Source organism: Chinchilla lanigera, unplaced genomic scaffold, assembly GCF_000276665.1.
Source record: "Chinchilla lanigera isolate Chin_1 unplaced genomic scaffold, ChiLan1.0 scaffold00028, whole genome shotgun sequence".
NCBI lineage: Eukaryota > Metazoa > Chordata > Mammalia > Rodentia > Chinchillidae > Chinchilla > Chinchilla lanigera.
In genome coordinates, this window is record NW_004955429.1 from 10757691 (window position 1) to 10785542 (window position 27852).

At 36.9% G+C, this 27852-nt stretch overlaps 1 protein-coding gene across 2 annotated transcripts in view; it reads left to right on the forward strand.

Annotated features, from left to right (window-relative positions):
* The window catches only part of Trdmt1 (tRNA aspartic acid methyltransferase 1), a 32757-nt gene extending 16179 nt beyond the window's left edge, over window positions 1-16578 (forward strand). The window contains exons 4-11 of one of the 2 annotated variants that reach the window (XM_005386963.2): window positions 1182-1253; window positions 1823-1888; window positions 2646-2715; window positions 3852-3935; window positions 5669-6012; window positions 7944-8001; window positions 9361-9490; window positions 14087-16578. In XM_005386963.2, the coding sequence (XP_005387020.1) occupies window positions 1182-1253; window positions 1823-1888; window positions 2646-2715; window positions 3852-3935; window positions 5669-6012; window positions 7944-8001; window positions 9361-9490; window positions 14087-14187 (925 nt within the window). In that variant the 3' untranslated portion in view covers window positions 14188-16578. Of the gene's footprint in view, window positions 1-1181; window positions 1254-1822; window positions 1889-2645; window positions 2716-3851; window positions 3936-5668; window positions 6013-7943; window positions 8009-9360; window positions 9491-14086 lie in introns of those variants that run through there. The other variant, XM_005386964.2, reaches the window with a different exon arrangement.
* The last annotated feature ends 11274 nt before the right edge of the window (window positions 16579-27852 follow it).

Consider the following 27852-nt stretch of genomic DNA (forward strand, 5'->3'; position numbering starts at 1 on the left):
AACTCATGTCGTCTCACAGCAGTCAGAGCAAAAGACATCAGCAGCAAATTGTGTGTTGATGTGTATTTTAAAGAGAGTACTCAGTGATATTGTTTCCTGAGTTCTTGTTCTTTGGTTCATATAAGTTACTTTGGCACGTTGCTTTGTAAAACAAACTTTAAGTGTATTTATTGGATATGCAAGGGTTCTTTTTCTTTTAATCAAATGAATGAATGCATTTTGTTCCCTGTAGCCACAAAGATGACTATATTTTTTGGCTGAAGATCAACTATTTTTTTTTTTAATTTTAAAAATAAAAGGAGGAAAATATTATCAGACAGACAACATTTTACAAAAAAACAGAGGAACAGTACAGACAGTACGGAGTTACAAACAGAGTGGTAGGGAATTAACAATGCTTGTTGTATTACATATTGATATCTTCAAAGTGGAGATCAACTATTTTTAACAGTGCACCCAAGTTATGCAGAACATAGTTTTCAGTTTAGTGTATACATATATGTGTGTAACGTACTTTGATTGTTACTTTCCTCTCGTTACCCTCTTCCCCTTCTCCGTCCCCCAATGCCATTTCTTTCTAAACTGAGAGATCGATTCCTCATATGAAGGAAAACATGTTATATTTGACATTTTGAGTCTGGTTTATTTCATTTAACTTGATGGTTTCCAGTTCTATCCATTCTCCTACAAATAACATGATTTTATTCTTTCTGGCCAAAAATAGTCCATTGTGTATATATACCACATTTTCTTTAACCATTCATCTGCGGATGGGCAGCTAGGCTGTTTCCGTAGCTTAACTATTGTGAATAGTGCCACAAGGAATATGGGTAGGTGGGTGTCTCTATCATGTACTGACTTTAATTCTTTCGAGAATATACTGAAAGGAATGGTTTTGCTGAGTCAAATAATATCTCTATTTTTAGTTTTTTGAGGAAACTCCACCACCAACAATGTAAAAAAGCAGCCTCCCCCACCAGAATTTTATTGCTTTTTGTATTCTTGATGGCAGTCATTCTACAGGGGCAGATGGAATCTAAATGTAGTTTTGATTCACATTTCCCTGATGGCTAAAGATGAACCAGCATATTTTAATACTTTCAGTTTTGACTTTTTGAGAGCAGTTTTCTATATTTAATTAAAATTCTTAAACTTTTTGTGTGCTTTCTTTATTCCTTTAGAATTGGCCTACAGGGTGATATGACGGATCGAAGAACAAACAGCTTCTTACATATTCTAGATATTCTCCCAAGGTAAAATCTTCTAGTCTTGTTCCTTAAATTTAAAACTATGTGCATAGGCAATGCGGTGTTTGACATTCTGCAGAGATTACCAGTTTTTCCATGCTTCCTTCAGATACTGTGTGTGTCATTTATCATCTCATGCCAGGTGATAGAATAACCCCAAATGTTCTACAGCTCCATGCTTGCCGCCACAGTGAGTGACAGGGAATTACAGCCCACAAGTTAAATTCCATTGCCTCTGCTCATAGTAGTAATGTACATGATGCTAATGTTAGTGGCTGCTGTTATCCATGGTCAGAGACTTGTGCTAACGCCATCACTCTGTGTGAATGGAAGCCCTTTGAGTGGTGCAAGCCAGTGTTTGAGGTGAGCGTCAATAGAAATTAGCATTTCAAGTGTGGACTTTATCAGTGTGCCATATTTATGAAGAAAAAAATGAATAAAATATGAGTTGTCTCCATTCTCTAAATCTCCTTTATAAAGAATTCAGAAAATTGCTTAACCTTATGTTTCCCACAAGTAGTGATCTTTAATTTTTACTCCTTATAATGATTTGGAATTACATTTTTTTTTTTTAGATTACAAAAATTACCGAAATACATTCTTTTAGAAAATGTTAAAGGTTTTGAAGTGTCTTCTACAAGGTAAAAAATGTATTTGTCTTGCTTGCATCTTCCACTTGGTGTATTTTATAGTAGGAACAGTTGTAAACTAAAGATCACAAAATAAGTGTATACATCCTGACATTTTATGCACATATTACAGACTTTACTTACTAATATTGATTTTGACTAATCGTGTATAGTATTGAAAGGTTTTATTCTCTTGAGTCTGTCCCATTTTGCTATCTTTGAATTTTTCCAGATGGAGCCCTGCTTTTAGTGGGAATCGTATTTCTCGATTTTAGTCACTTATATTGGTGCCTATTTCCTTTGAAGGAGCAGTGTGTTCAGTAAGCACTGGTCCTGGTACTGGGCGTTTTCTGCCCTCCAGTTTCAGGCATGAAGTCGCCCTGCATCGGGGTTCTGTCAGATACAGCTGAGTCGCTGCTTTACCTGCTGTTGGTAATAATAGTGTTCCCATGGGATTTGCTGCCACAAAGACAGAGCTTCAGTTTGCAGAGCAGATTCGTTGGTAGATTAATGATTTGAACTCTCATCAGTTTGAGTGCACTAGTTGGCAGCTTTATTTACTTGTAAGGAAGAATTATCTGTATCTTTTTAATAAAAGGTAATTTCTCAAGTACTGGACTTAGCAGAGGCTTCAGATCATTTTCTAAACAGCTTGAGTGCAGTTACAGCTCTCACTTACAGTGAGTGCAGCTTTATGTGCATTATTTTCTATGAATCCCACTTCCAAATAGAGTGAAAGCTTCTCTTTTTTACTTTTTTTTCTTCTCAGAGACCTATTGATAGAAACAATAGAAAATTGTGGCTTTCAGTACCAAGAATTTCTTTTATCTCCAACCTCTGTAGGTAACACATTTATAAGTCGTTTTATAGATTGCAATTTAAGGTTTTTTTTTTTTTTTTTTTTTTTTTTTACTAGTGGGGATTTGGTCAATAAACAAAATGGTTCTATATTTAATAATATTTTATGTAAATCCTGAAATTAGTTCAGATTTGGGTCTTTCTAAAGAATGTAGTAAATGCATGCAGTTTTATTTTTACTTATTTTATGAAAAAAGGTATATACTTTGAAGCTCATAAAGGATACATTTTCCTTTGGAAAATAAATGATAACATGTTGCATGTTTTGAAAATATGTTGCAGTTTGGTAGTTCCAAAGTAGGTATGCTGCATTCAGGAATGCTTCAGCATAAACCAAGATGGAAAATAATTTTCTCATTACTTTTTGTGTTACATACCATTTAATTGCAAACATTCCTTTTATTTCATGTTAAATCAAATTGGTTGTTATTTGACAAAGTTTGATTTTTTGTGTGTCACTTTTTTGTTACTTTTCTTTTTAGTTTTTTGTCATCTTGAGCCATATTATATATTTACATGTCAAGAAATATAAAGAAAACCCACTTTAAAAAATAGATATACAAGGCTGGACATAATGGTGCATACCTGTAATCCCAGCCCTTGGGAAAGTGAGGCAGGAGGATTGCCGAGAGTTGGAAGCCAGCCTGGGCTACATAGTGAGTTCAAGACCAGCCTGAACTACATAGCCTGTCTTTAAAAAAAAAAAAAAAAAGATAATGCAAGTTGTAGAAATTGGCAATATTTCTGATCTCTTTAAATTTATTTCATATTTAATGCCTTTCAACTGCTAACACATAGTAAGTCATTTTTAGTTAAAGCTGTAACCAAGAGTAACTAAACATTTCATTTTTAATAAAATGCCTGTATGTTATAATTATTTTACCTGTGAAATATAAAATGAAAGTGACTCAGACACATGATTCATCAGATTCGATCTTTCTATCATACAGAACAGCAGGGTAACAGGTTTAGAATTTGCTCCACAGCAATCTTCCCAGCTCCAGGGGCAGAATTCACGCTGGCAGAAGCTAGATGTGCGCTGTGTGGGTTTTGTTACCGATGTCAGTAGGGACCGGTCAGTGCTGGATCAATCCGAGCCGCTCTGCTTTCCCTGCAGCTGGGCGTTCCCAATGCCAGGCTCCGGTATTTCCTTATGGCGAAGCTTCAGTCGGAGCCATTACCCTTCCAAGCCCCGGGCCAGGTATTACTCTTATTGTTATTATTGTGATTTATTTGTTGCAAGTGTATCTCAGTCTGCTAATATATTTTCAAGAACTGCTTTCTGTAGGTTCTAAGTGACCTGTAGAGTCTGTAGTCCCTGACCGTGCCCTAGGCCCATCTCCAAGGCCTCTTCCCTTGCCTCGTGCCACTTTCAATGGGTGAAACTAATCAAAACCAAAGCAAAACAAAACACACCAAAAATGTCATCATCAGAGAAAAATGAGTTAAAAGTAGGAAAAAACAACAACAAAAACCAAGAAAAACTTACCATCAATGTTGGTAACTTATCTTTTGACCATTGCTTATTTGCATTTATCATTTTCTTACCTCAGTTGAAACTGTTGATTGTGTTTGATAAAGTATATTGACTTAAAATGGCTTAAGAATACTTTAACACTTTGGTTGCATTTTCTTTAAAACCAATACTATTTAGCTTAATGGATTAGAATGCAGTAATAATTTATAAAAGAATAAAATATTCTATTGGAATAGATAGAACTCTATGTGAGCAAATTTTTTTGTGCTTTTGTAAAAAATTGAGAGGGTTTAGCAGTTTCTTTGGTTCTGTGAAGCTCTCTGTAGCCACTACTAATATACATTAAATACTCAAAAAACAAGTCCTGCTGAGCATGGTGGTACATGCCTCAAGCCCAGCACTTAGGAAGGCTGAGGCAGGAGGATAGCAAGTTTGAGTCCTGTCTTGGCTACTTAGCAAGACACTAACTCAAATAAGAAATGAAAAAGGACTGAAGATGTAGCTTAGTGATAGAGCAGCCCTGGATTCAACCCCCTAGTAACACAAACAAAACAAAATAAAACAAAAAACCCCAAATCTTTCTAATAGGAAATCAGTTGTCATTTGAATCTCCTGTAATTACTATACTAATATCTCTTCCTTTTCATAAAGAATCATTTCAAAAATAATGTAAAATGTATTTTAACAAAGACTTAATCATTAAAAATACCCAAGGTAGTTTTTGTTGTATAAAATGGGACTTCACAGATGGTTATGAGTTTTGCAGAGAAAAGTTTTTCCTGTGGGAATCATGAGTAGACGTAACCTTTCACAGTGAAAAGCGCCATTTTTCTTTTCTTTTTTTTTTTTTGTCTTTTTTGAGACAGGGTCTCGCTATGCAGTTCAGGCTGGCCTTGAGCTCACTTTGTAGCCCAGGCTGGCCTCAAACTCGCAACGGATTCTCCTGCCTCAGCCACCCGAGTGCTGGGATTACAGGCATGCGCCACTACGCCCGGCCTTGCACCATTATTTTTAATTACTAGTTTTCTTTTAGATCATGAATATATTCTAGTTTTTCCTTTTTTCCAGCTTTTCCTTTTTAATAAAGGAATATGACAACCTTTGATCCAAAGCACACTTTTTTTTGGAGATGTTAATGTTTTTTAAACATCTTTTCCTAATATGGTGCTATATCTATATTTAATATACTTCCCGTTGCTTTGTTGAATGTTTTTATTAATAAATACAGAAAACAGTAATTTAGTGAAATAAGTCATCTGTAACTTCATGACACTGTTATAACTATGTGAGTAATAACTTGTGCAAACATAAGCAAGCCACCATTTCTGTCCCTTTAATTGTAACCCTATAAAAGCTAATGAGTTTTTTTTTTTAATAATGTTTCTTGGGTAGTATTACCTTGTCTTTGGTGCTTAGTAAAGCTTTTGACAATTTGTGTATTTTTTACTTAATCCCAGGTACTGATGGATTTTCCCAAAATTGAATCTGAACATCCACAAAAACATGCAATAGGTGCAGAAAATAGAAGTAATGTAAAGAAAATTGAAGCTAATACCTACTTTGGTAGAAGCCCACAGTGTTCTGGCAAAGATACCATTCTTTTTAAGCTTGAAACTGCAGAAGAAATTGACAGGAAGCATCGACAGGACAATGATCTCTCTGTGCAAATGCTGAAAGATTTTCTTGAAGAGGAAATTGACACGAATCAGTACTATTTACCACTGAAGTCATTGCTGCGATATGCTTTTATATTAGATATTGTTAAACCCACCTGCAGAAGGTCCACATGCTTTACCAAAGGGTAGGCTTTCAAGAGACTCTGTTGGTGTTGTAATCACAATAACCAGGTTTTTGTAGCTATTGTTTCATTTAGTTTTTAAAATAAGGAACTTTGTGTAAAATGTTTCTGCTGGAATGATTTTTTTTTGCATATCAGCTTGCTTCATGTTCTATTAAAACACAAGTGAAATTTCCTTCTGGCAGGACATTATGTGCACCACCACAAAAGTGTTCAGACAAGGCCATTTCTTTGGTGACCTTCGTAAGTATGTGGTTTGCACATGTTTCTGTAGCTCCAGAACTGCCAGGTTTTTGTTACCTCTCTTTCCATGCTGCATCAGGCCTCAAAGAGTTTTATGATACATGTGTAAGAAGAAATTAAATTTTAATCTAAAAACAGAATTATCTGTGGGTATTCTAGGGTAAATTTTATTTAATTTTTTTCCATTTTTGAAAAAGTACTATATTACCATGGTTCAAAATTCAAGATACCAAGATTGTAAGGTTCCTTCCTACTTCTGTCTTGGGCATCTAGTATCCCTCCACACCTGCAGTGCCTGGCACTGATTGACTTTTTCACCTTCCAGAAGTGTTATTTGTGAGGGCTTAAGTATGCATGCGTTTTTATCCCTATTTTAAGTAAATGGTGGCCTACCATATATAGTATTATGTGCCCTTTCTTTCACTGTAAGTTGGATATTACAGTCCACCAGTACACACAGGTCTTTTGTATTTTTATGGGATAGGTATGTCATCACATGTTTTACTGGTTCCCGATTAGTGAACATTTAGGGTTCTCTTTTGAACGTTTAATACATTTCCCTCAATTTTTAAAACCTCAAATGAAGGGAAACATTAGGCTTTTTCAGAAAACTTCTGCCAAAGGTCCCATTTTGTGAATGCCACTGACCGTATTTGATAGGTAGGTGTGTGATGTGACGGTTCACGCCATCTCCTCTTACCCACCGGCTCGCTGTCTGGACACTGTGCCCAGGACAGCCACATCAGACGCTCACTTTGTCGCACGCTGCCCTGGGCCTCTAGTTCCCATAAGCCTGCACTTAGCTGTTGCCTGACACCAAGTCCAAGAGGCTCTGTTTAGGACTCTCATAAATGGGACTTACCAATTTTGTAATAAAAAGCGACCTTTAGATTCTTTCATAATTATAAACATGGCAAAAAAAGAAACCTTACTGTGGAAGTCTGTTCTACTGCAGATGATATACTTGTTCACACAAATTCATGCATGTGATATATTTGTACAAGTTATTTTCCCAGTTATGACTTTTTTCTAAAATATATCTTACATTGTTCTCTTTGCAAAATACAATGCTAATATGTTGCATAGCCAACTTGGCAAATGATTTAGAGAAAGAAATGTTACTAATTCCTTTCATTTCTGAAATATTTTATACTTTTATAGTTTTTATATGATGGTGTAATTCTTGTTGAAAATGATAGTAAGCACATACTGAATCAAATGAGATCCACCCCAGCTCAGTGGGGCCATGTTTGTGAGGCATTAGGGAGCAGGGCTTTGGGACCCTGAGAAGACGTGATAGGTCGGGCATTATTAAAGATAGCCACAGTCTGTGTTCACCTGTACAGTAATGTGTTTTAATGTCGCAGGTATGCCAGTATTGAACAACCTTTGGGTATAAGGTGTAGTCTCTGGTGATGAACAGTACAGAAATGACATTACAAAGTGGCAATAGTAATCCAGTGGTGTTTACACAACCCATAAAACTATGCCATGTAAACGTCTGAGTTTAAATAGAATTATCTTATGTCTTTTCCCTAGTAATTTTTCAATTTCAATTATATTTATGGGATATCATTCCATACATTTCAGAAGGATGTAGTTATCAAGATTAAGTGATTAAAGAAATATGTATGAGGTTTAGCATTAACAGCTCCATTAGGTCATGCCTAATACTCATGTTAATTTTTTAGTTATGGAAGTTACATGGAAGGGACAGGATCTGTGTTACAGACTGCAGAAGATGTGCAGGTACCATGTATGTTTTAAAACTGAAATTTTTTGAAACCATAAATAATATTACATTTAATTAATTTGAAAATGTTAATTTTACATGTTCAATTGAGAATGAATGTTATTCATTTTTGTATATATTCATATATAGTTTCTTTACTGTAGTAGAAAAATTATTTTTCTTGTTGTCATATGACCTTATACATAGGGAATGTTTCATTTTTATTTTCCTTTTTCTTTTCCTTATATTCTGTATTTCCTTTAATTTGATCAATAGTAAATTGAAATTTAGCTTACAGTAGTTAATATTCTAAAATTTTGCACAAACATCTTACTATTGGTGTTTTCGTTTGTAGCACTTACCATAAAACTTCCTTTTAAAGAAAAAGATCTAAAGCAGGCGTGGTGATGCATGCCTGTAATCCCAGCGTTTGGGAGGCTGAGGCAGGAGGATCATTGTGAGTTCGAGACCAGCCTGGACTACAAAGTGAGCGCAGGGCCAACCTGAACTGCATAGCGAGACCCTGTCTCAAAAAGACAAAATAAAATCAAATAAGGAAAAAGATCTGTTGTAGCAATGCGTTTTATTCTTTAGTTATAAAGTCTTCATGGTGTCATAGTTGAAAACAAGCCTGACATATAGCAAATTTATATATTTTTGAATAATTGTAAAAGCACATTGTCTTTTATATTGATTGAAACTCTTACCTATTAATAAAATTTACTCATGGTAAAAATTTTGTCATAGGTCAGTGAAGGTCTGGGCTTGATTAATTGTGTTTTTTTTTTTTTTTTTTTTTTTTTTTTTTTTTTTTTTTTTTTTTGGTTTTTCTCCGGTACCGGGAACCGAACTCACGACCTTGCGCTTGCCAGGCAGGCGCTTTTGCCGCTGAGCTAAATCCCCAGCCCCGATTAATTGTGTTTTAGATACAGTATTTTATCATCATCTTAAGAAAATATCTTAATTGGATGAAATTATATATAAAATGTTTTAATGGTCTTGTTATCATTGTAAAATTGACCGTTGCTTTGTCAGTTGACCTTGCTTCCTTTGTCTCTTTCTTTTGCTATATTTATGTTACATTGTTATTTATTGCTTATAGTCTCATGATTTCATTTTAAGGAATTCAAAATGATAGATACACTGGAAAGTATCTTAATCTGTTCACTGTTAGCCTTTTCTTCCTTTTCGAAGCTTAGGATGTGATTATTTAACCAATTATATGGTTTTTTGCACAAAGCATTTTCCCTGTGTGTCTTGCTGCTATGTGTCACAGCAGACCTTGTGCCCATTACTGTTAAGTGGTCTCACAGTTGGAAAACTGAACAAATCTGGTTGCACAGGACTTTCTCATGCTCTTACATGTTTTCTTCTAGATTGAGACTGTCTACAAATCCCTTACCAGTCTGCCACAAGAAGAACAGATGACAAAGTTGTCAATGCTTAAGCTTCGATATTTCACTCCTAAAGAAATAGCAAATCTCCTTGGATTTCCTCCAGAGTTCGGTATGTGGGATCCATGTAGACCTCCTCTTTCATTTATTAAAGCTCTCGAAATTCCCTTAGAGACTCACATGTGTATTTAATGAATAAACCGTTGCGTACATAGATGGGTTCAAGAAACCCCCTTCCTGTCCCAAGTGCATTTTCCCGCCCGCTTTGCCTTTTTTCTAGTAACCTGCTTCCGTCTGTTCCTTTCTCACTCCTAGCCTTAACTCTCACAGTGGTCAGAGTGGTTTGCACAGGCAGTTCCTCACCTGAACAGTGTTTGCTTGTAACATCCCCTTTCAGCTTATCTCCTTACTTCTGGAGGTCTGATTTAGTAACACACGCCAGGCCTTGTGAAAGAACGCCTTTCATGGGCTTTCTTCCGTGAAGAAATGTGAAAGGCAGTTTAGTTGAGGAATTACAGTGGGGGATGTTTGTATTTATTTCCTCCGCAGAAATACAGTGTTCCTAGTTATGTGCCTTTGTCCTTCCCTGTAAGGGTTGATTAAGGTGGAGAAGGCGGAGAAGTCCAGGAAAGTAGGGAGACTCTGGAGCACAGATTAGGGGATCTGCAGAGCATTTCAAGAACAGTGCTGTGTGCTGTAAGAACGCCACTGCTGTGTAGACCTCTGTGTGTGTGTGTGTGTGTGTGTGTGTGTCTGCGAGTGTGTGTACGCACATGCATTCCCAGTACCTGGCTAATGACCTTACCAGCATGTTTACAGCGCTGCAAAACGGGGAGATATGCTTTTGAGAATTCTGACCGGAAATTTGAATGTAGAAAAGCAAAACTTCATTAAGTCCATCTTGTTACAATATTAATACAGCATTCTTGAAGTAAAAATGGATGAAATAGATCATATTTCAGTTCTAAATAACGGATTTACAGATGAGGCTTTGGGACATAACCCTTTTGTACAGTAGGGGAAAACTGCCAGTACAGTTTAACTATCCTCATAGTAATGACTCTGTAAGCACGGTTACAGCAGCCAATTTATGTTCCACTTCCTCACACACACGCCCCTTTGGTGATCTCATTCAGTGCAGAATGTCATGGGGAGTGTTACCGTATTTAAGAAAATATATTTTCTTGCCTTAGTTTATGTCACAAAACAAATGAGAACACCATAAAACAAATAAAAAGCTGAGACTTGGACTCCAGAATGCTAATTTGCAGTTTGCTTTCCTTGTTACTATTTTTTCTTTTCTTTTGTGAACAATCATGCTTACTTTACACACTAATAAAGCAGCAATTAACTAACAAAAATTAATTCTTTAATTTTATCACAGTGCTTATTATACTCCAAGAATAGTAGTCACTTTGGCAGTCCTCAGACTTGGTAAGGGGCGCAGACACAGCCGAGGGTTAGATCGAGTTTGAACCCTGGCAGCACCTGAACCCTGTCTTAGTTTACTTGCTGCATATGGCACTCACTTCACCGGGTTATTCTGATAAATAAGTTAGTATACTTAAAAAGTGTACCAGTATCTGAGATGATAAAAAATTTATGCTGGCTTTTATTTTTAAATGACAGACACTTCTATAACCTTTACTTCATAAACTTTTTTCACTATTTTTAAATTTTAGAATGGTAAAATGGAACTTTTCAAAGTTCTCTGAATAGAAGCTTTTAATCTGCTTACTCTTTTAAATATGCGCTCTACTTCGATGGACAGCATAGCCCGGAGCAGCACCATGGCACGACTGTCCTCCGCATGTGCTCCCAGCACGACTGATTTGGGCTCAGAAACGGGCATTGTTTGAGCTGTTTGTCCACCAGCAGGGATGGATTTGCATTGATCTGCTGTATATTTTGCCCTGATTCTTAGTGACTGACAGGGGTGTGTTCGTGAAGTAGCTGATTTTGGAAGTCAGGGACAGTAACCTACGCTTACTATTTGAAAGCTGTTATCCTGAGCCTGTTAATGTCTGTTTCTTTGCTTTTGAGGATTATTACTGTTATTTTAACATATCCGAGTTTTTCAAAGTCACCCTGTAACTTAAGCAATTATATGTTTTCTGCTAATTAGTTTAGACTTTAATATCTAGATATAAAGTACACACAGATACACATGCATCAGTTTTACAGATTTGGTGTGTTTACAAAGCTTTTCTCTCTTTAAATGTAGTACTATTGCAAAAGGTTGCCTCTGAGATATTTTATTTTATCAGTGCTTGTTTGTAGTACGTGAAGTTTACATTCATCTTGGGGAGTGGGCACCTGTGCTTAATATATCTTGATTCTTTTTACTTCCTGCCCCTCTCCGCTTGCCTCTGTCCTTGTGTCTAGGTTACCTTTCCCCATTTTCATTACTCTTGTTGTGCTTTTTAAATTCATGTTTGCAACATATTATGATTACATTCACTGTGGGTATTTAGAACATATATGTGACGCATCCTCAATTTTCTTGGAAAAGATCTATCTCCCTAGTCATTTTGTCAATCTTTTATTTTGTCTTTTATTTGTACTTTGTATTATTCACATGAGAGAAACTGTACATTTAAACTTCAGTGTCTGATTTATTTCATTTAATACTATGTTTCCAAGTTGTATCCACTTTCTTACAAATATCTTTAATTTATCCTTCTTTATAGCTAGATAGTATTCCATTATATATAGGTACCACATTTTCTTTATCTAATCTTCTGTTGATGGATATATATAGGCTACTTCCAGGATTTAACTATTGTGAATTGTGCTGCTATGAACACTGGTATTTATGTATTGCTGTAGTATGATGTATTTAGTTCTTTTGGGAATATAGTTAGAAAGGGAGTAGCTGTGTCAGATGGAATTTCTGTTTTCAGTTTTTTTGAGTAATCTTCATACAGATTTCCATATTGATTGTAAAAAGGATCCTTCTACATTGTTGGTGGGATTATAAGCTAGTACAACCATTACATCCCTGGGATATTCTAAAAGTTTGTTTGTACGTACATTTGTATCTCCAGCTGCTTGAACTAAATGAGGTGAGTAATGTGCTTGCCTGTGACATGGTATCTTTAGACTCTCAGCATTAAAATCATATCCAGTTGCAAATAATAGCTTTACAATGGCAATTACTCTCTTTTTATTTTAGTTAATAGAATGTCAAGTGTTGATGAGACAGTTTTACCATAACCAATTTTACCTTCTGATTATTACAAGTATGAAATTTTGCTATTCTTCATGCTCTTTATTTCCTAATTTTATTATCAAATTTACTTTTCCATTAGTTAATTGGTATTTCATGTTTTCCTGAATGTAAATAGAAGTCCAACATGAGAAAATCAATTTGTGGAAGAAAGTATGAAAAGCAACTATGAGGGACTAGTATCCAAAATGTATAGACCTTTTACAACTCAACGTGAAAGAAAAATTAATCTAACGTAAAAATGTGCAAAGGATTTGAAGCAGCATTTCTCCAAAGAAGATAGAAATAGGACCAATAAGCACATGAAAAAGATGTTCAACACTAGGAGTTTTTAGGGAAACATAAATCAAGCCACAGTGAAGTATTGCTTCATTCCATTTAGGATGGCTAAAATATGAGTTACTAATAGTGTTAGCAAAGAATCGAGAAAGTGGATTTGTTGTCAAGTGTTGGGAATGTAAAAGGTTGACAGCTACCGTGGAAAACTTCTGACAGTTCTGCATAAAACTTACACATGAATGTTCACAACTGCATATGCATAATAGACAAAAAATAGAAACAAAGTGTCTATCAGTGAGTCAATGAGTAAATAAAATGTGGTATATCCATACAATAAACTGTTATTTACCCATAAGAAAATGTGTTGAAACATACTGTAATGAAAATTAACCTTGAAAACGTGCTAAACAAAGGAAGCCAGACATAAGATGTAGTAAATATTATATAGTTCCATTTCTATGAAATGTTCAGAATAGACAAATTCATGGATTAATGGTTAGGAGGCAAAAAGGGGAATGGAAGAGGCCATTAGTTGATACTGGGCTCCTTTTTTGAAGTAATGCAAGTATTCTAGAAGTTATGGAGATGTCTAAAACACTTTTCTAAGCTAAAAAGCGCTAAACCCTACACTTTAAAGATGAATTTTATGGGATGTCAGTTATATTTCTATAAATGACTACAAAAGTGGGAGCTACCACTTTTTCTATAGTGTGTTAATACACATGGATTTCTAGGAGTTCTGTGGGTGCATGTGTATACATGTGTGTCCATGCGTGAGAATTGACCATAATATGCTGTATAATATGATAGGATAGTGTTTCATTGTGTGGGCAATCTAATGTAGTGGTATATTTTGACTCCAAATTCTCATTTAATAATAAAATTTAATGAAAACCTTAGTGATGTAAAGTTATATGTTCCTTAACAATACCTTCTGAGAAATGTGTCCTCAGGCGAGTTCATTATTATGTGAACATCACAGAGTGTATTTACGCAAACTCAGCCGTAACCTCACGAGGTGATACACTCTTGTGTGACTGCCTTCGTGCATGTGGTCTGTTGTTGACTCAAGTGTAGTTGGACAGTGCATGACTGTACTTCTGAAATGACCTTATGTGTTTACTAAAGGGTACATCTTTTTATTTGTGGAAATTATCATTATAAATGATTATATTATAAATTGTTACCCTCCTTTTCTAGGATTTCCTAAGAAGATAACCACGAAGCAGTGTTACCGTCTGCTTGGAAATAGTCTCAACGTTCGTGTAGTGGCCAACCTAATCAAAATCCTTTGTGAATAATTTTGAAGTAACTTGGAAAAATGATTGTGGTATTCCTTCTCCTACAGATTGTAATTCTGAAATTCTGTTGTGAATTAACTCTGATGAAATCCAAATAAAATATTTTAATCTTTCTTTAATAAGAAATTTACATATTATCACAAAATTGTCAATTTGTTTTATTAAATTTATATTTATTTTTTTATAAAGTGAAAGTTACTGTTTTTGTCTTATAGAGAATATATTTTCATATGAAACTTAAATAAGTGTAAAATATATATGTGATGTGGTATAAACAGATTTGGGAACATGTAAATATTAATGTCTGACTATTTTATAAAGTATCATAGGCTGTAACATTTCTTTTCTCCATTTAAAAGGTCAAAGTGATGGTCTCTTCTTCATCTGCATGTACTTTGCTATTATCAGAACTTGATTTTGCTTCTTCTCCAATTTTGAGTTACATTTTTTATTACATCCCAAGGAATGTAGTGTGTCATTCAGATTTTAGGGAGGAAATGATCTTGTGACCCCATTCTATACTGCTAATTCCTACCCCCCTCTAATTTTTTTTATTATAGTAACGTATGCTGAGAACTTTTATAATGTTTAACTTTCTCCATCTCTCCTTGTCACAAGCCTTTCTTTCTGGTTTTTTGAAATGGGTTCTTACTACATAGTTCAGGTTGGCTTTGAATTGACTATGTTGAACTTGCAGTGATTCTCTTGCCTTAGTCTCTGGAGTGGTAGAATTAGAGGCAGGTACCTATTACACCTGGCATGAGAAGACATTTTATAGTTAGGATTTCTAATCAGCCTGAGTCTTGTATCATCAATCCTGTGGTTTTTATTTCAGTGAAAAGGGGAGGTGACAAGAGAAATGAAAAGGTGCAAGGCTAGAAATTGTAACAATATTTTGATTCATATTTTGTACTTAACAGTCATTCCTAACTGGAATCCTACGTGTTGTTGGTGGGAATATAGAATAGAATAGCTGCTGTATAAAACAGTCTGGAGCTTCCTCAAAAAGTAAATGTAGAATTATATGACCTAGCAATTCTACTTCTGGGTATATACACAAAAGAATTGAAAGCAAGGACTGCAGCAGGTATGTGTGCATGAGTGTTTGTAACAGCATCATTCACAATAGCCAAAAGGTAGAAGTAACCCAATGTCCATCCCTTCAGTAGGTGAGAGGATAAATAATATAATGGAATAGTATTTAGCGTTAAAAAGGAGTGAGATTATAACACAGGGCATGACCTGTATGCATTGGTACATTGTGCTAAATGAATAAAAGCACAAATATTAGATGTGTGATTCCATATATGCACACGGTACCTAGGAGACTCAGTTTGTGGAGAGTGTATGTAGGACGATGTTTGCCAGAGGTCAGAGCGGGGAGAACAGGGAGTTGGTGTTAATGGGTACAGAGTTTCTATTCAGAGTGACGGAAACGTTGTGGAGATGGATGGTGGTGGTGGTTGAGTAACTGGGGTGTACTTAATGCCGCTGAACTGTACACTTAAAAATAGTAGAATTGGAAAAGTTTACAAAGGCAATCATATTGTACTATAAGCTTTTGAATTCATAGGTAAACTCATAGGAGAGCCAGAGGCCAATATAGATGCATCAGCAATCATTATCTGCATTTTGTTTATGTTCAAGGATAAACCTTATTACAGGCTTCATAAATTTTATTCAACCTGAAGGCATTTGGCGCACTTCCATGTAGGTTCTCTTCACTGCTGAAAGTTTGTCAGTAAAGTGATTTATAGTTTAATTAACTGATAATAATTATGCTGTAAGTATAGTGTCTGATGCCCTATGGAACAGCATCATATAAAATAAGTATTCAGCTCTAGTATACCAACTATAAATACTTGAAAGGTCTATGTAGACATCTGCTTTCAAACTGAAAGTCTGGTTTTGTGTAGTTTTTAACTTATTGATGTATTCCTCCACAGACAGGTGCTGATTCCTAACCTGAAAATCTATATTATGCAAGCATAATGCATACCTTGATGAAAGTATATTTACCAGTGTTGTTTAATAACCAGATGTATATATAAATACATCATTTGTAAAATGTCATTTTACTGAATACTACGTGGCAATGAATGTACATAAAATTTGCCCCGGAAATTCTGTTTTCTGATATTTGAACTTAACCATTATTCAACATGTTGGAAAATATACCCTCTGCTTTTCAAGAGCACTATATGTAATTAAATCTTTGCCATGCTTAACAGTAAGTTGATTTTTTTCATTCTCCCTTTTTTGCATCACCCTTGTTCTTTTAAAGAGGTCATTAGACTATCCTAAGGTAGTTGTTACCTTGTCTCATAAGTTTAGTATGTTTTAAGGACCGCACATCAATTAATGAAAATTATTAAAGTAATGTAAACAAAATGAGTTGTATTGGGAAGTGATTTTGAAGAGGAATGGGAAGCCATCATGGGAGTCAGCGCCTAGTCAGGCGCTGACTAGGCGCTGGTGGCAGGCTGTAAAGCCAAGTGGCAGAGGGGACCATGGGACCACGAGTCCTGGTTATTAAATCAGACCTGCACATCAGGCAGTGGCGTGTGCGTTGAAAGTGAGAGAATACTTCTGACCGCCAGCCACCTTGCTGTTACTCAGTAGCCCGAGCCTTTTAAAGAGACAGGGCCAGTAGTTGAAATTATAAACAATAAGGATCTACCCAGCGTTTGTTAAAATTTGAGAGTAAACTGTTCTTCAAAATGACCCCACTTTTTCATGGGGTAAACTAACTTGATAGAATAAAGCAGTAACTGCGTTTTATCCTTCATCAAGCATTTACTACAGTATGCATTCTGCAGGCCAGTTACTATACCTCTATCCAAACTAACGTCATTCTGGTTACTCGTGGTGTTTTGATAACTTTATAATTTAGAATCAAGAGGTTCTCAAGTCAGCACAATAAGGACGTCATGATGACAAAGTGGTTGAAGTATGCTTTTGGATTAATCTTGTTATTAAACATAAGCTTAATTTGGGCTGGGCGTGTAGTTCAGTGGCAGAGTGTGCTTTGCATGCCCGTAGCCCTTAGTTTAAAACCCAGGACTACCCCTTCCCCAGGGTGTAATGGGGTCTTCAGCTTAGAACTGCTTTAGGCCACCAGTCACTATACTGTCTTACTACTGGCTTTGGACTTTGAAACTGGATGAGTGCCATACTGTCCTGCAGCTTTCTCAAAGCCTGTGATTCAACTCAAGATTATATGATGTAACATGTGCCCTTTGGACTTCTCTGTTCTGTTTCATTTTCTCAACCTGTACTGCCCAAGGGTACGCCTACAACCATTTTATGATTTGTTGACCAGGTACCTTTTCTGGTCCTCTTCTGTCTTCATTCACCATACCCTTCAAGATCCCTAGTTACACACGGCATTCGCTGGAGAGCATCCCTCTGCATATTGCGTGAAAGTGAGAATTTTGCCTATGTTCTCCAACCTCAGATTATACCACTCAACCTGTTTGCACCGTTTTCCTCCTTGTCATACCGTCTCTGATACTAAAATGTTAAAGCTTCCATTTAAACAAAAAAACCTTTTTCTTAGCTTCTCTGTTTCCCTTTTAAAGACTTATAGGAACATTTAAGATACATACCCTCTGCAAAATCTCACATAACCTTGACCTACACTACGTTACCACTTATGTCTGAGTGTGTGAGTTTGTTTCTTTTTAAATATATTCGAGAAGGGGCTGGGAATTTAGCTCAGCGGCACAGCCCCTGCCTGGCAAGCTCAAGGTCATGAGTTCAATTCCCAGTACCAGAAAAAAAACAATAAATAAATAAATATATTCAAGAAATAAAAGCATGAGCAAAGAACATTTTGGTTTCTTCTTATATTCTCAAATAAATTCATTTTATGTTTACCCTAAGTTTTGAGTTACTTGCAACCATACCTAAGTACCATGTTCCCTCAAGTATAACATGGTTGATTCCTAAAACTTTAAAAATTGTGTTTGTTCTATAAATAAGAAACTAGAACTACAACAGGTATACGTTAAGAAGTTACTTTTCCCATAGACTTCTACTCTTCACAGCCATAGGACATTCTCATTGCTTTGCTTGTACATAGCATGGTTTCATTGTTTACTTCAAGTATTTGCTCTGTATTTGGTCTGCATTTTTGTGTCTATTCATATCAAGGCGGATGGAAATTAGAAGTACACATGGTTGTTTAGTCAAGGTGGCTCTATAATCAGATGAGATCACCTGGAAAAGGGCGAGCAGAGAAGGAGGGTGACGCCTGTGAGCTGAACCCTACAGCTGCTGAAGATTCAGCCCTGGTGCCTGTCCTGTACTGTCCACGCCATTTTCCCCAGGGAGGACCACCCCTCCTCCATCCTTACTCTTTTACCGACTCCTGATCTTCCTCCTAGGACATTTCCAACGTGGCTAGCTTGCTGTCACATCAAATTTAGCATGTTCAAAAATTAAATGCCCTCTACTCTGAAATCAGTTCCACTCTTGACTTCAATATTTTGTCTCCCAGACCCAAAACACACAACCCAAGATCTTCACTTCTATCCCATTCTCTTTCATTTGCAGCTTGTGTGAATAGATCTCAGCCTTGTAAATTTAATCTAGTGTGAATGCCATTTTTGTTTAAAACAAAAGTTCAGTTAGATGCCCGAATATAATTAAACTTCCCACGTGAAAAAACAAGTGAAAACAGCTGTAAGAATGTGAGGCTACTTGTGTAGTAGATGTCAGTTGAGTTTGATATTTGGGAGCTGATCTTATGAATGCATGGACAGTCAGCTGCAGAGTTGGTATGATTTGAGTTGGTTTGAAATGAAAAATATTTTGCTTTAGAGAATATAAACTTCTGCATTTTTAAACACCTTTTTCCCCACTACTTGTGCAGGGACTAAAATAGTAGCAGGCACATTGTATCACTGGATAAATATTTGTTGAACGAATGGATGGAGTGATTGTACTGGAATTGATGTCAGTGCTACATAGAAGGCGTCACACTGGAGTTTACATGGTGACTTAATATCACTCCTGAGAAGTGTGTAATTTGTCTATTGCTGCCATTTGCATCCTCAGGCAGAAAGGCTGAATTTACACAGGTCTGGAACAGGATTTTAGAAACAGTTCTTGTAGGATAGACTTGAGCTCTTGGCTTTCTGGTCAGTTGTACAGGTAGAAAAAAATGAAAAATACTATATTTTGACCGTTTTGACAAGAAAGCACAGACTTACTTCTCTCTACTCTTCCTGAAGTGCAATTATAAACACTGGATAAGTATAATTATACAATACTATAAGAGGTATCAGAAAAACTGCTAGGGAGTAGAAACACAACTGGCTAGAGACCCCAAGGCTGAATGAAGAACACAGTTGTTATTCATCTTTTGATTCCTCTACTAACAGGAAGTGACCCAGGCTTGATGTTTCCTGACCTCAGTCTAGCCATGAGGCCAGCCAGTGTGGCTTATTCCTAACCAGACGAACTTAGTCTTGCTGATAACTCCAGGAGACTCAGACTCCATCAGAAGTATATCAGAAGTCCCACCAGCAAAACTCCAAAGGGAGCCCTTTGCTGATTTGTCTCACCTGAGACTCCTCTCACCTGCTGAGGGAGGAGACACTGGTGGGTGGGAGTTGGGGAACTGGCACCAATAGCTGACCCAGGAGGTCTGTCTGTCACTGTGTGCCAGATACCTTTCTCGGAGGCACCAAGTAGCCTGCTGTAGGGAAAATTCTTCCCCTTAAAGTGTCACCATGCGGGGTCACCAAGCCCATGCAGCAACCAGATAAACCATGGTGACCAAAAAACAAGGCAAAGGCTCTGCAAACTAACCTCACCAGCCTTGGGAATCTTGAGTCTGTAGATAGAAGGCGCGACCAGCATGCCAATCCTGCAACTCTTTTCAGTTACTGGTAGAGAAACCAGCCAGTGAGGTGGAATTAGGGTAATGTGAAATAAAAAGGAGGCAGAAGGACCTAATTTTGTTTATGTATTTCATAGGATTATAGCTGTGGAAAATTATTAATCAGAAAATAAATTGTAATAGAATAATACATAGCAGTTATGCTAGAGTAGCTGCATTTTATTTTTTCTAGTTTTTTTTTTTTTTGTCTTTTTTTGAGACAGGGTCTCTTTATGCAGTTCAGGCTGGCCTTGAGCTCACTTTGTAGCCCAGGCTGTTCTCAAAGTCGCAGCGGTCCTCCTGCCTCAGCCTCCTGAGTGCTGGGATTACAGGCATCCACCACACCCAGCTTCTAGTTTATATTTTTAAAGTTGTAAAACCAGGTGTGGTGGTGCATGCCTATAATCCTAGCACTGGGGAGGCCAGAGCAGGAAGATTTTGCTGTGAGTTTGAGGCCAACCTGGGCTACATATTCCAAGGCCAGATGAATGACATAGACCCTTTCTCAAAAAAAAAAAAAAAAAAAAAAAAAAAAAAAATATATATATATATATATAATAGCTCCATTACTTTTATAATAAAAAATATTCTCCTTCACAACACTCAAAGACTCTGTCATTGCGTGTGATCATTGGAATCTAGTTTTAAAGTTGCTACCTTGTTTATATTCTGATGGTATGTAATAAATCTCCCTCACTCAGATTTTCCCCTCTGAAGAGAGGCTACGTCTTAGTCAGTTTTGTACCCTCAGCATCTCTGAGCCATTGACAAATAATGGATATGTAATAAAAAATTGTCCAATTAACTGATGAATATAAGTATATTGAGTATTATAGTAGAATTTTAGGTTCTTTCAGCTGAAACAAGGGAAGCACATTTGATGTTATTGGAAACGTATCCCATGCCAGAATTCTTTCTGTTAGGGAATTGTTTATGCCTCTTCTTAACATAGTCTAGGAATTATTGACAAAGACTTATTTAGTACTACTTCCTATATTCCAATGCACTATAAAGAAAACATGTGAAATGCCAAAGGCTTATTTTAAAAAGTAGATCTTAGAATGATGATTAAGACTGAGAAGTGAGGTCATCTTATCCTTTTTCCCACCTTTGATAACAGCATGGTAAGTCTTCCCCAGACCTGTGTGACACTTCAGTTAAAAAACCCCTGGCAGGGGCTGGGGATTTAGCTCAGCAGCACAGCTCCTGCCTGACAAGTGTAAGGTCGTGAGTTCGATTCCCAGTACCGGAAAAAAAAAAAAAAAAAAAAAAAAAACCTGGGAATGATGGTCCTCTGGAAGACAACAGCCTTGTTAAATCACTCCTCCCACCCCAGGTCACCTCAGTAAAGCAGAGGCTCCCCCCGGGAAAATAAAGATGCCTCTGTGTGCTGCTTCTATTTGTTTCTGCCTAATTGCATGTACAAGAAGCAGAGCTGAAAAGTGCCAAGTACCCCCAAACTTCTGTCTTTCCCTCCCAGCAGTGATACCCTCACTTCATTAACTCTCTTTCATCAGGCATAAAATGTTTTCATCAAAAGTGCATTTCCTCCTTTCAAAAGATCACATCCAACGTAAGTATTTTGCACTTCTATAATCGTTCACACTGGGCATCTGGGTTATATTATGAATGGTGTCTAATACCACTTCATTCCTTGCTCATTGCATTTTAGGAGTCACCAGATAGAAAACTATTTTTGTCCTTTTTAGGTTGATATGGAAAGGGATGTCAAGAGAGTTCACCCATGGTCCTCACCAAAGATAATATGCTGCCCTGCTTCACACCTTCAGGAAATCGAGCTTGGACTGACCCAGTGGAAGTGATGAAACCCCACTTCCAGAAGTGACTGGAGGTAGAGCAGCATGTCATTTCCCCCCCTGACTTCTGGAGAGTTTAATTCAATAGGAATGTTTCCTTTGTTGTGCTCCCTGTCTTTTACTCACCCTTATCTGACAATGATCCCCAACCACACAGTGCATCTTTTATATTTATTGCAGCATGTGACATTCACATGTTAATAATACTTATTAAATACATGTACACATATGTGTATGTGTACATATGCCATCAGCACCCTTGTCTTCCTCTGAAACCTTATGCCTCATTGCATTCCTTCTCTGGATATGAATGTGCTGATCATATTGTTATTGTTTAAGGAAGGATTACTGTACTTTAAATTTTTTTCCAAAAATGTAGCAAAATGCTCCAAACTCTCAATTAAGTGTAACAAGCTACTTTTGCAGGAAAACTCTTGCCAAACCTGAGTTATTCAAATGGTAATGATCAACTCATAATTTTTTTTCACTCTGCTGAATGATAATTGTAATCATTATAGGAACAAGCATGGAGAACAAATGTCTACGTTATATTCCCTGATTCCATACAGCATTCAAGAAAATCAGTTCATCGCAGGAGCAGACTTGGTAATTTCCTAGGTGGTAATGCACTTCCTATGAAGCGAGCAAATGAATTAAAGTTGCATGAATTTCCATAAGTATTTGATATAATCCCTCAGGAAAAAAATAGATAGACAACTGGAGTGATACTGTAGCGCCCTGAATGAGTTATGTGCTATCAAGGTTAAAAGAAACCATTATATTCACAAATGATTCCATTAATGACTAAAAGCAGATTAATCCTAAGTATTCTGCTTTAAGCTGATATGAAAATGAAAAGGGGCTAAAGCAAGCACCAAAGCCAGGTGAATTTATATAGTTATACAATTATATAGTTATACAGGTATAAAATGTTACGAGAACTACCAGAGGTATATGAGAATCTTGCTAACTCATCCATCCAAGGCGATTCTCTGTCTCTGCTTTTTCTTTATTTTCATGACTTTCACACTGATAAAGTTGACTAACCTTCCAGAAATGTCAAATATAGATTACTGCATTCAAATGATATGAGTGTCTTCCTCTTATGTAGATGGTTTTAATCAACATTCTTCAACCTGCTGCTTAAATCCTTTTATCAATGTCCCTACCTTTATCCAACTGCTTTTCTCAAGGTAACTCTTCCGGATTAGTGAACATTTTTTTGTTGCCTGCTCATCCTGACCTTTGGACATCTTTTCCATTCCGCCCCATATCATCATGCCCATCTTTATAATACTGCTTCGCTACAGCTCTGGATTGTCTCGTAGGACTTTATTACACACCAGAGAAGGCCAGAAAGCTTATGTATTTTGAACTTACCTTACTGTTGAGGACTTCATATATTAGCAATAAATGTTTATTAAGGCTACAAACCAGTGGAATTTAGGTCAAGCTAATAGGAAGCAAAAGTGAACCTGGCACTTAGAATATAAAAATAGTAGGAACAGGCAATATATTAATGTGACCAAGAGAATATTTTCAAGAATGTAGGGAAAAAGAAAACAAAGAGGATTAAATAAACTCTGCACACCTAGTAAAAAAAATGTACAGCAAACTTTCTTAACTCAGTAAGGAAGACTGGAGATTTTTTTTTTCCTGGAGAAAGTGAATACCATAACGAAAAATGACCTTCAAAAGTAAACATCCGGGGTTCCTCAGTGAAATTGTCAGCTTGCTATTCCGTCACCCTATGCTAACCCTACTGATTATAAGCAATACCCCTGAGAGCTCATCATCCATTCTTTAGTGTCTTACTCTTTTTTGAAATGCAGACATAAAGATCAATGAGTATTTGAGGAAAGCTTCCAGTATGAAAAGAAAACCTACAAAAAGTAATGCTGCTGTTTTTTTTGTTTTTTTTTTTGGTTTTTTGTTTGGTTTTTCTCCGGTACTGGGAACGGAACTCGCGACCTTGCGCTTCCCAGGCAGGCGCTTTTGCCGCTGAGCTAAATCCCCAGCCCCATGCTGCTGTATTTACCTTAGTGGAAAATGTTATAACTACGAAATAAGAACAAGAAAGAGGTTTTGACGTTAAAAATGATGGCAAACTTGTCACATCACCATACAGTTATAAAGGATCCTTTCACATAAAGTAGAACAAAAGAAGACAATGAGGCAGAAAATTACAAAAATTTGAAGACAAACCTAAAGGGGGGAAAGGAGGAAAACAGATGCAGTAGCAGATACTCCTTGACTTTCTTCCTGAGTGAAGGTCCTCAGCTCCTGGATCATTTAAAGAGCATACTTCCCCCGAACATTCTCTTACTTAGTGAATGACATCTCTAGCCTTCCAGTTTCTCAAGTAAGAAACCTGATCATTAACTCCCCCTTCCACTGTTTCTACGGAAGCTGTAACAGCCAAATATTTCTTTAGTGGATCCTGTTTCCTAAATACTATTCTCACCATCTTCTCCTGTCCTGCCCACTCGTCTTATCTCGCCTCTTAACTTGGGTCTGAGATTTGTCTCCACCGGGCTGCTCAGAAAAAGCAGCCACGACCATAATAACCTCTTCCCCAAAAGTCTATATAATTCTCTCAAATCTGAGCTCATTGGCTCATTAAAAGGACATTTCAAGATCTTCCTTGACCTGACTTTCTGCGCATCTAAAAAAAAAATCATCTGCTACAGCCCTGTCTTCCCTACAAAGCTGTGTATATTCAGTTTCTCTGCCTGAAACTCTCAGTCCCTTTCCTAATAAATTACTCATTTATTAAAACTCAGATGGACTTCAAGTGAGGTCTATACTGTTCTCCCCAGGAGAGCTAACTCTTCCTTACATTGTTTTTCAATAAAGCTGTGTGTTTATCTCTGTGTGTGTATTTATATGCTATGTCCTTATAGGTATTTTCTTTTTTTTCCGGTACCGAGAATCGAACTCATGACCTTGTGCTTGCCAGGCAGGTGCTGTGCCTCTGAGCTAAATCCCCAGCCCTCTTATCAGTATTTTCATTACAGTGATCTCTTTCCCTCATGTGGAATTCCAGTTTACTAGGATTTACCTTCATATATATTTTTGATGACCACAAAAATTTTCATTTGTGAACTGTGCTGGATATTAGTATCAAGGTGGGGTTGAGTGAGATTGAAAGTTTAGGGCTGGGTGTAGTGGCGCACGTCTGTAATCCCAGCACTCTGGAGGCTGAGGCAGAAGGATTGCTGAGAGTTCAAGGCCAACCTGAGCTACAAAGTGAGTTCAAGGCAGCCTGAACTGCATAGCGAGACTCTGTCTCAAAAAGACTTAAAAAAAGAAAGTTTAGGGTATAAGCGAAGGAGTGAATGCTACAGAAGAGATAGACATTATGCCACGATATCGTGAAAAAGTAAAGGCAGGCTAAAAAGGGTAAGTTTGATTCTTATAACTGCGTTCTGGTGGCCTGGGAAGCAGGAAGAGAAGGGATCTATAGTAAAGATTGTGAAGCCAGGTGAAGGAAAGGCATTACTGATTAGCAATACACAGACCATACAGCTGGAGAAGCTGACTCAACCCTTGTTCCTTATCCCTTGTGTATTGTCTGCCACAAAGCAATAATGCACTCGTTTGAAGTTGCGAAGGAGAGTGAAGGCTGAGAGGAAATCAAGAGCACAACAGACACCATAGCAACCTTAAGTGTGTGTAAAATATCCACTGATGTTACAACATTAGTGTTAGCACTTGATAGGCTCATTTTAATGAGGGTAAAAATGTGTACAGTTTTCTCCGAAAGGAGTTCCTTCTAGTAGATTTCCTGTTTCCCTTACCCAGAGACAACTCTCCTTGTCCCAGGGCTCAGTTGCTAGCACCACATCAAAAAAGCTCCTTTTTCCTGTTTACTCGGCACCACTTCAAGGAAGAGACTATTTCCTTTGGATTACCTGCCCTTGGAGACTCTTGGGTTGAAACCTAATCGTGCTCTCCGCCCCCTCAGCGTGGAATTATTCTTTGCTTCCTAGATTCACCTTCCTTTGTCAGACATAAATTGACCTTTGATTCACATCACTATCTCCAGGTTAGCTACCATTTTTCTCCCTCAAAGTCTTGAATGCATGGTTGTACTCTGGAATCCTCTTTTAAAAGAGAGGAGATAAAATGCCTCTATTTTCCTTGCAGCTGAAATTTTAAGGTCAACTGTGAATTCTTTTTATTTATTTTTTTATTTGTTTTTGTCTTTTTGAGACAGGGTCTCACTATGCAGTTCAGGCTAGCCTTGAGCTCACTTTGTAGCCCAGGCTGGCCTCGAACTTGCAATGATCCTCCTGCCTCAGCCTCCTGAGTGTTGAGATTAAAGGGGTGTGTCACCACGCCCGGCTATGAACTCTTATTTAACTTTTTTGGGGGAATGAACCTAATCCCAAGAGGGAATAAAGGAGGGCAAGGGATGCATTATACTTATTTACAGGACAACAAAAAGAACAGTTTATATTCAGTGATACTTGTTACATGCCAAAGACTAAATGTGCTGAACATTTTATATACCTTAATTGCTGTTAATATCTTTCTATGATGAAGAAACAAGGTTACATAGTCACATAATGTTGGAGCTGGATTTTGAACCCAGATGAACAAGCTTCAGAACCAAGGCTATTCTGTCTCTTTGCATATGACCTTTTCTAGAAGTGAGCCTTTGTAGAATAGGAGCTGCTCTTTACTCCTATCATCTTGTAGGATGGCTAAAACTTAAAGGGCATATACTGACTTTTCCTGGAATGCATTCTGGATTAAGGAAGAGATAGAAGCTTTGCTAGTTAAGGAAAGCTGGAATTTTAGACCTGTAGAATATTTACCCAGGGGTAGAGGGAGAGAGGAACTTATTCACCCTCTACACCTGAAGGTCATGTGTTATAATACTAATTTGCCTTTGCTGAAGAGATATAAATTCAGCAAGGAAACAATGCAGGATAATGCGGTGGAAACAGCAATTGATTTTTGTATTGCTTCTACAGTCATCATATACGGAAAGTTTGACTTGTCTATTGATCTGAGCTAAAACTGAATGAGTGAGTGGGATGTCAAATTCCCTAGTTCCTCACCAAAAGTCAGCCAGACCTGGGAAGAATATGTCCTTTTTTCTAACATAACAAACCATTAGGAATTGCATGCCTAGATTAGAAGCAGAGAAATTATTGTTATTTCCCTGAATAATAAACACATTCATAAAATGGAAGAAGCCTATAAAAGAAGAAGTCCTTATTAAGATCATGTGGGAGATCTTTTATATTGCACTAGAAAGATTTGCTGAGTTCAGTGATGTATAGGAAAATATAATTATGAAAATAGCATTCAGGCTTAAAATGTCCTGTCTTTTCTACCAGAAGATTTTAATTCATTATATTTTATATTAAATGGGAAAATATTTCACATTGTCAAGCATGCCCTTCATCTGCACACTTAGTTGTTCAGGCCTCAGATAAACCTGGATCGTTCTGATAAATTTCATATGTAATTATGTAGAATCTGTTGGACACTTTTTCCTAGCAACATTTAGAATTAACATTAGTAGTAGTTTACATAATCCTTATATATGAACACATTTATGAATGTATAAGGGAAATACTTTTAATCAGCTTTATTGAGTTATAATTTATACCCACCAAAAGTTATCTATTTTAATTGTAGAATTTTGACACATTGATACAGTCCAGCAGCCATCACCGCAGTCAAGACACAGAATATTCCACCATTCTAAACATTCCTTCTGGGCTCCTTGCAGTCAGTTCCTTCCCACTTCTGGGCTCAGACATCTCATAATCTGTTTCCTAGAGATACAGCTTTGGTTTTTCTACATTGTCGTATATAGTCATATAATATGGAATGAGTCACTGTGCAGTCTTTTGTATCTCACTTATTTTTATCCTTGAAAAATACTCAAAAGCAACTGAAATGACATGCCACAGGTGGAGTGAAAACTATTTGCTAAAAAAA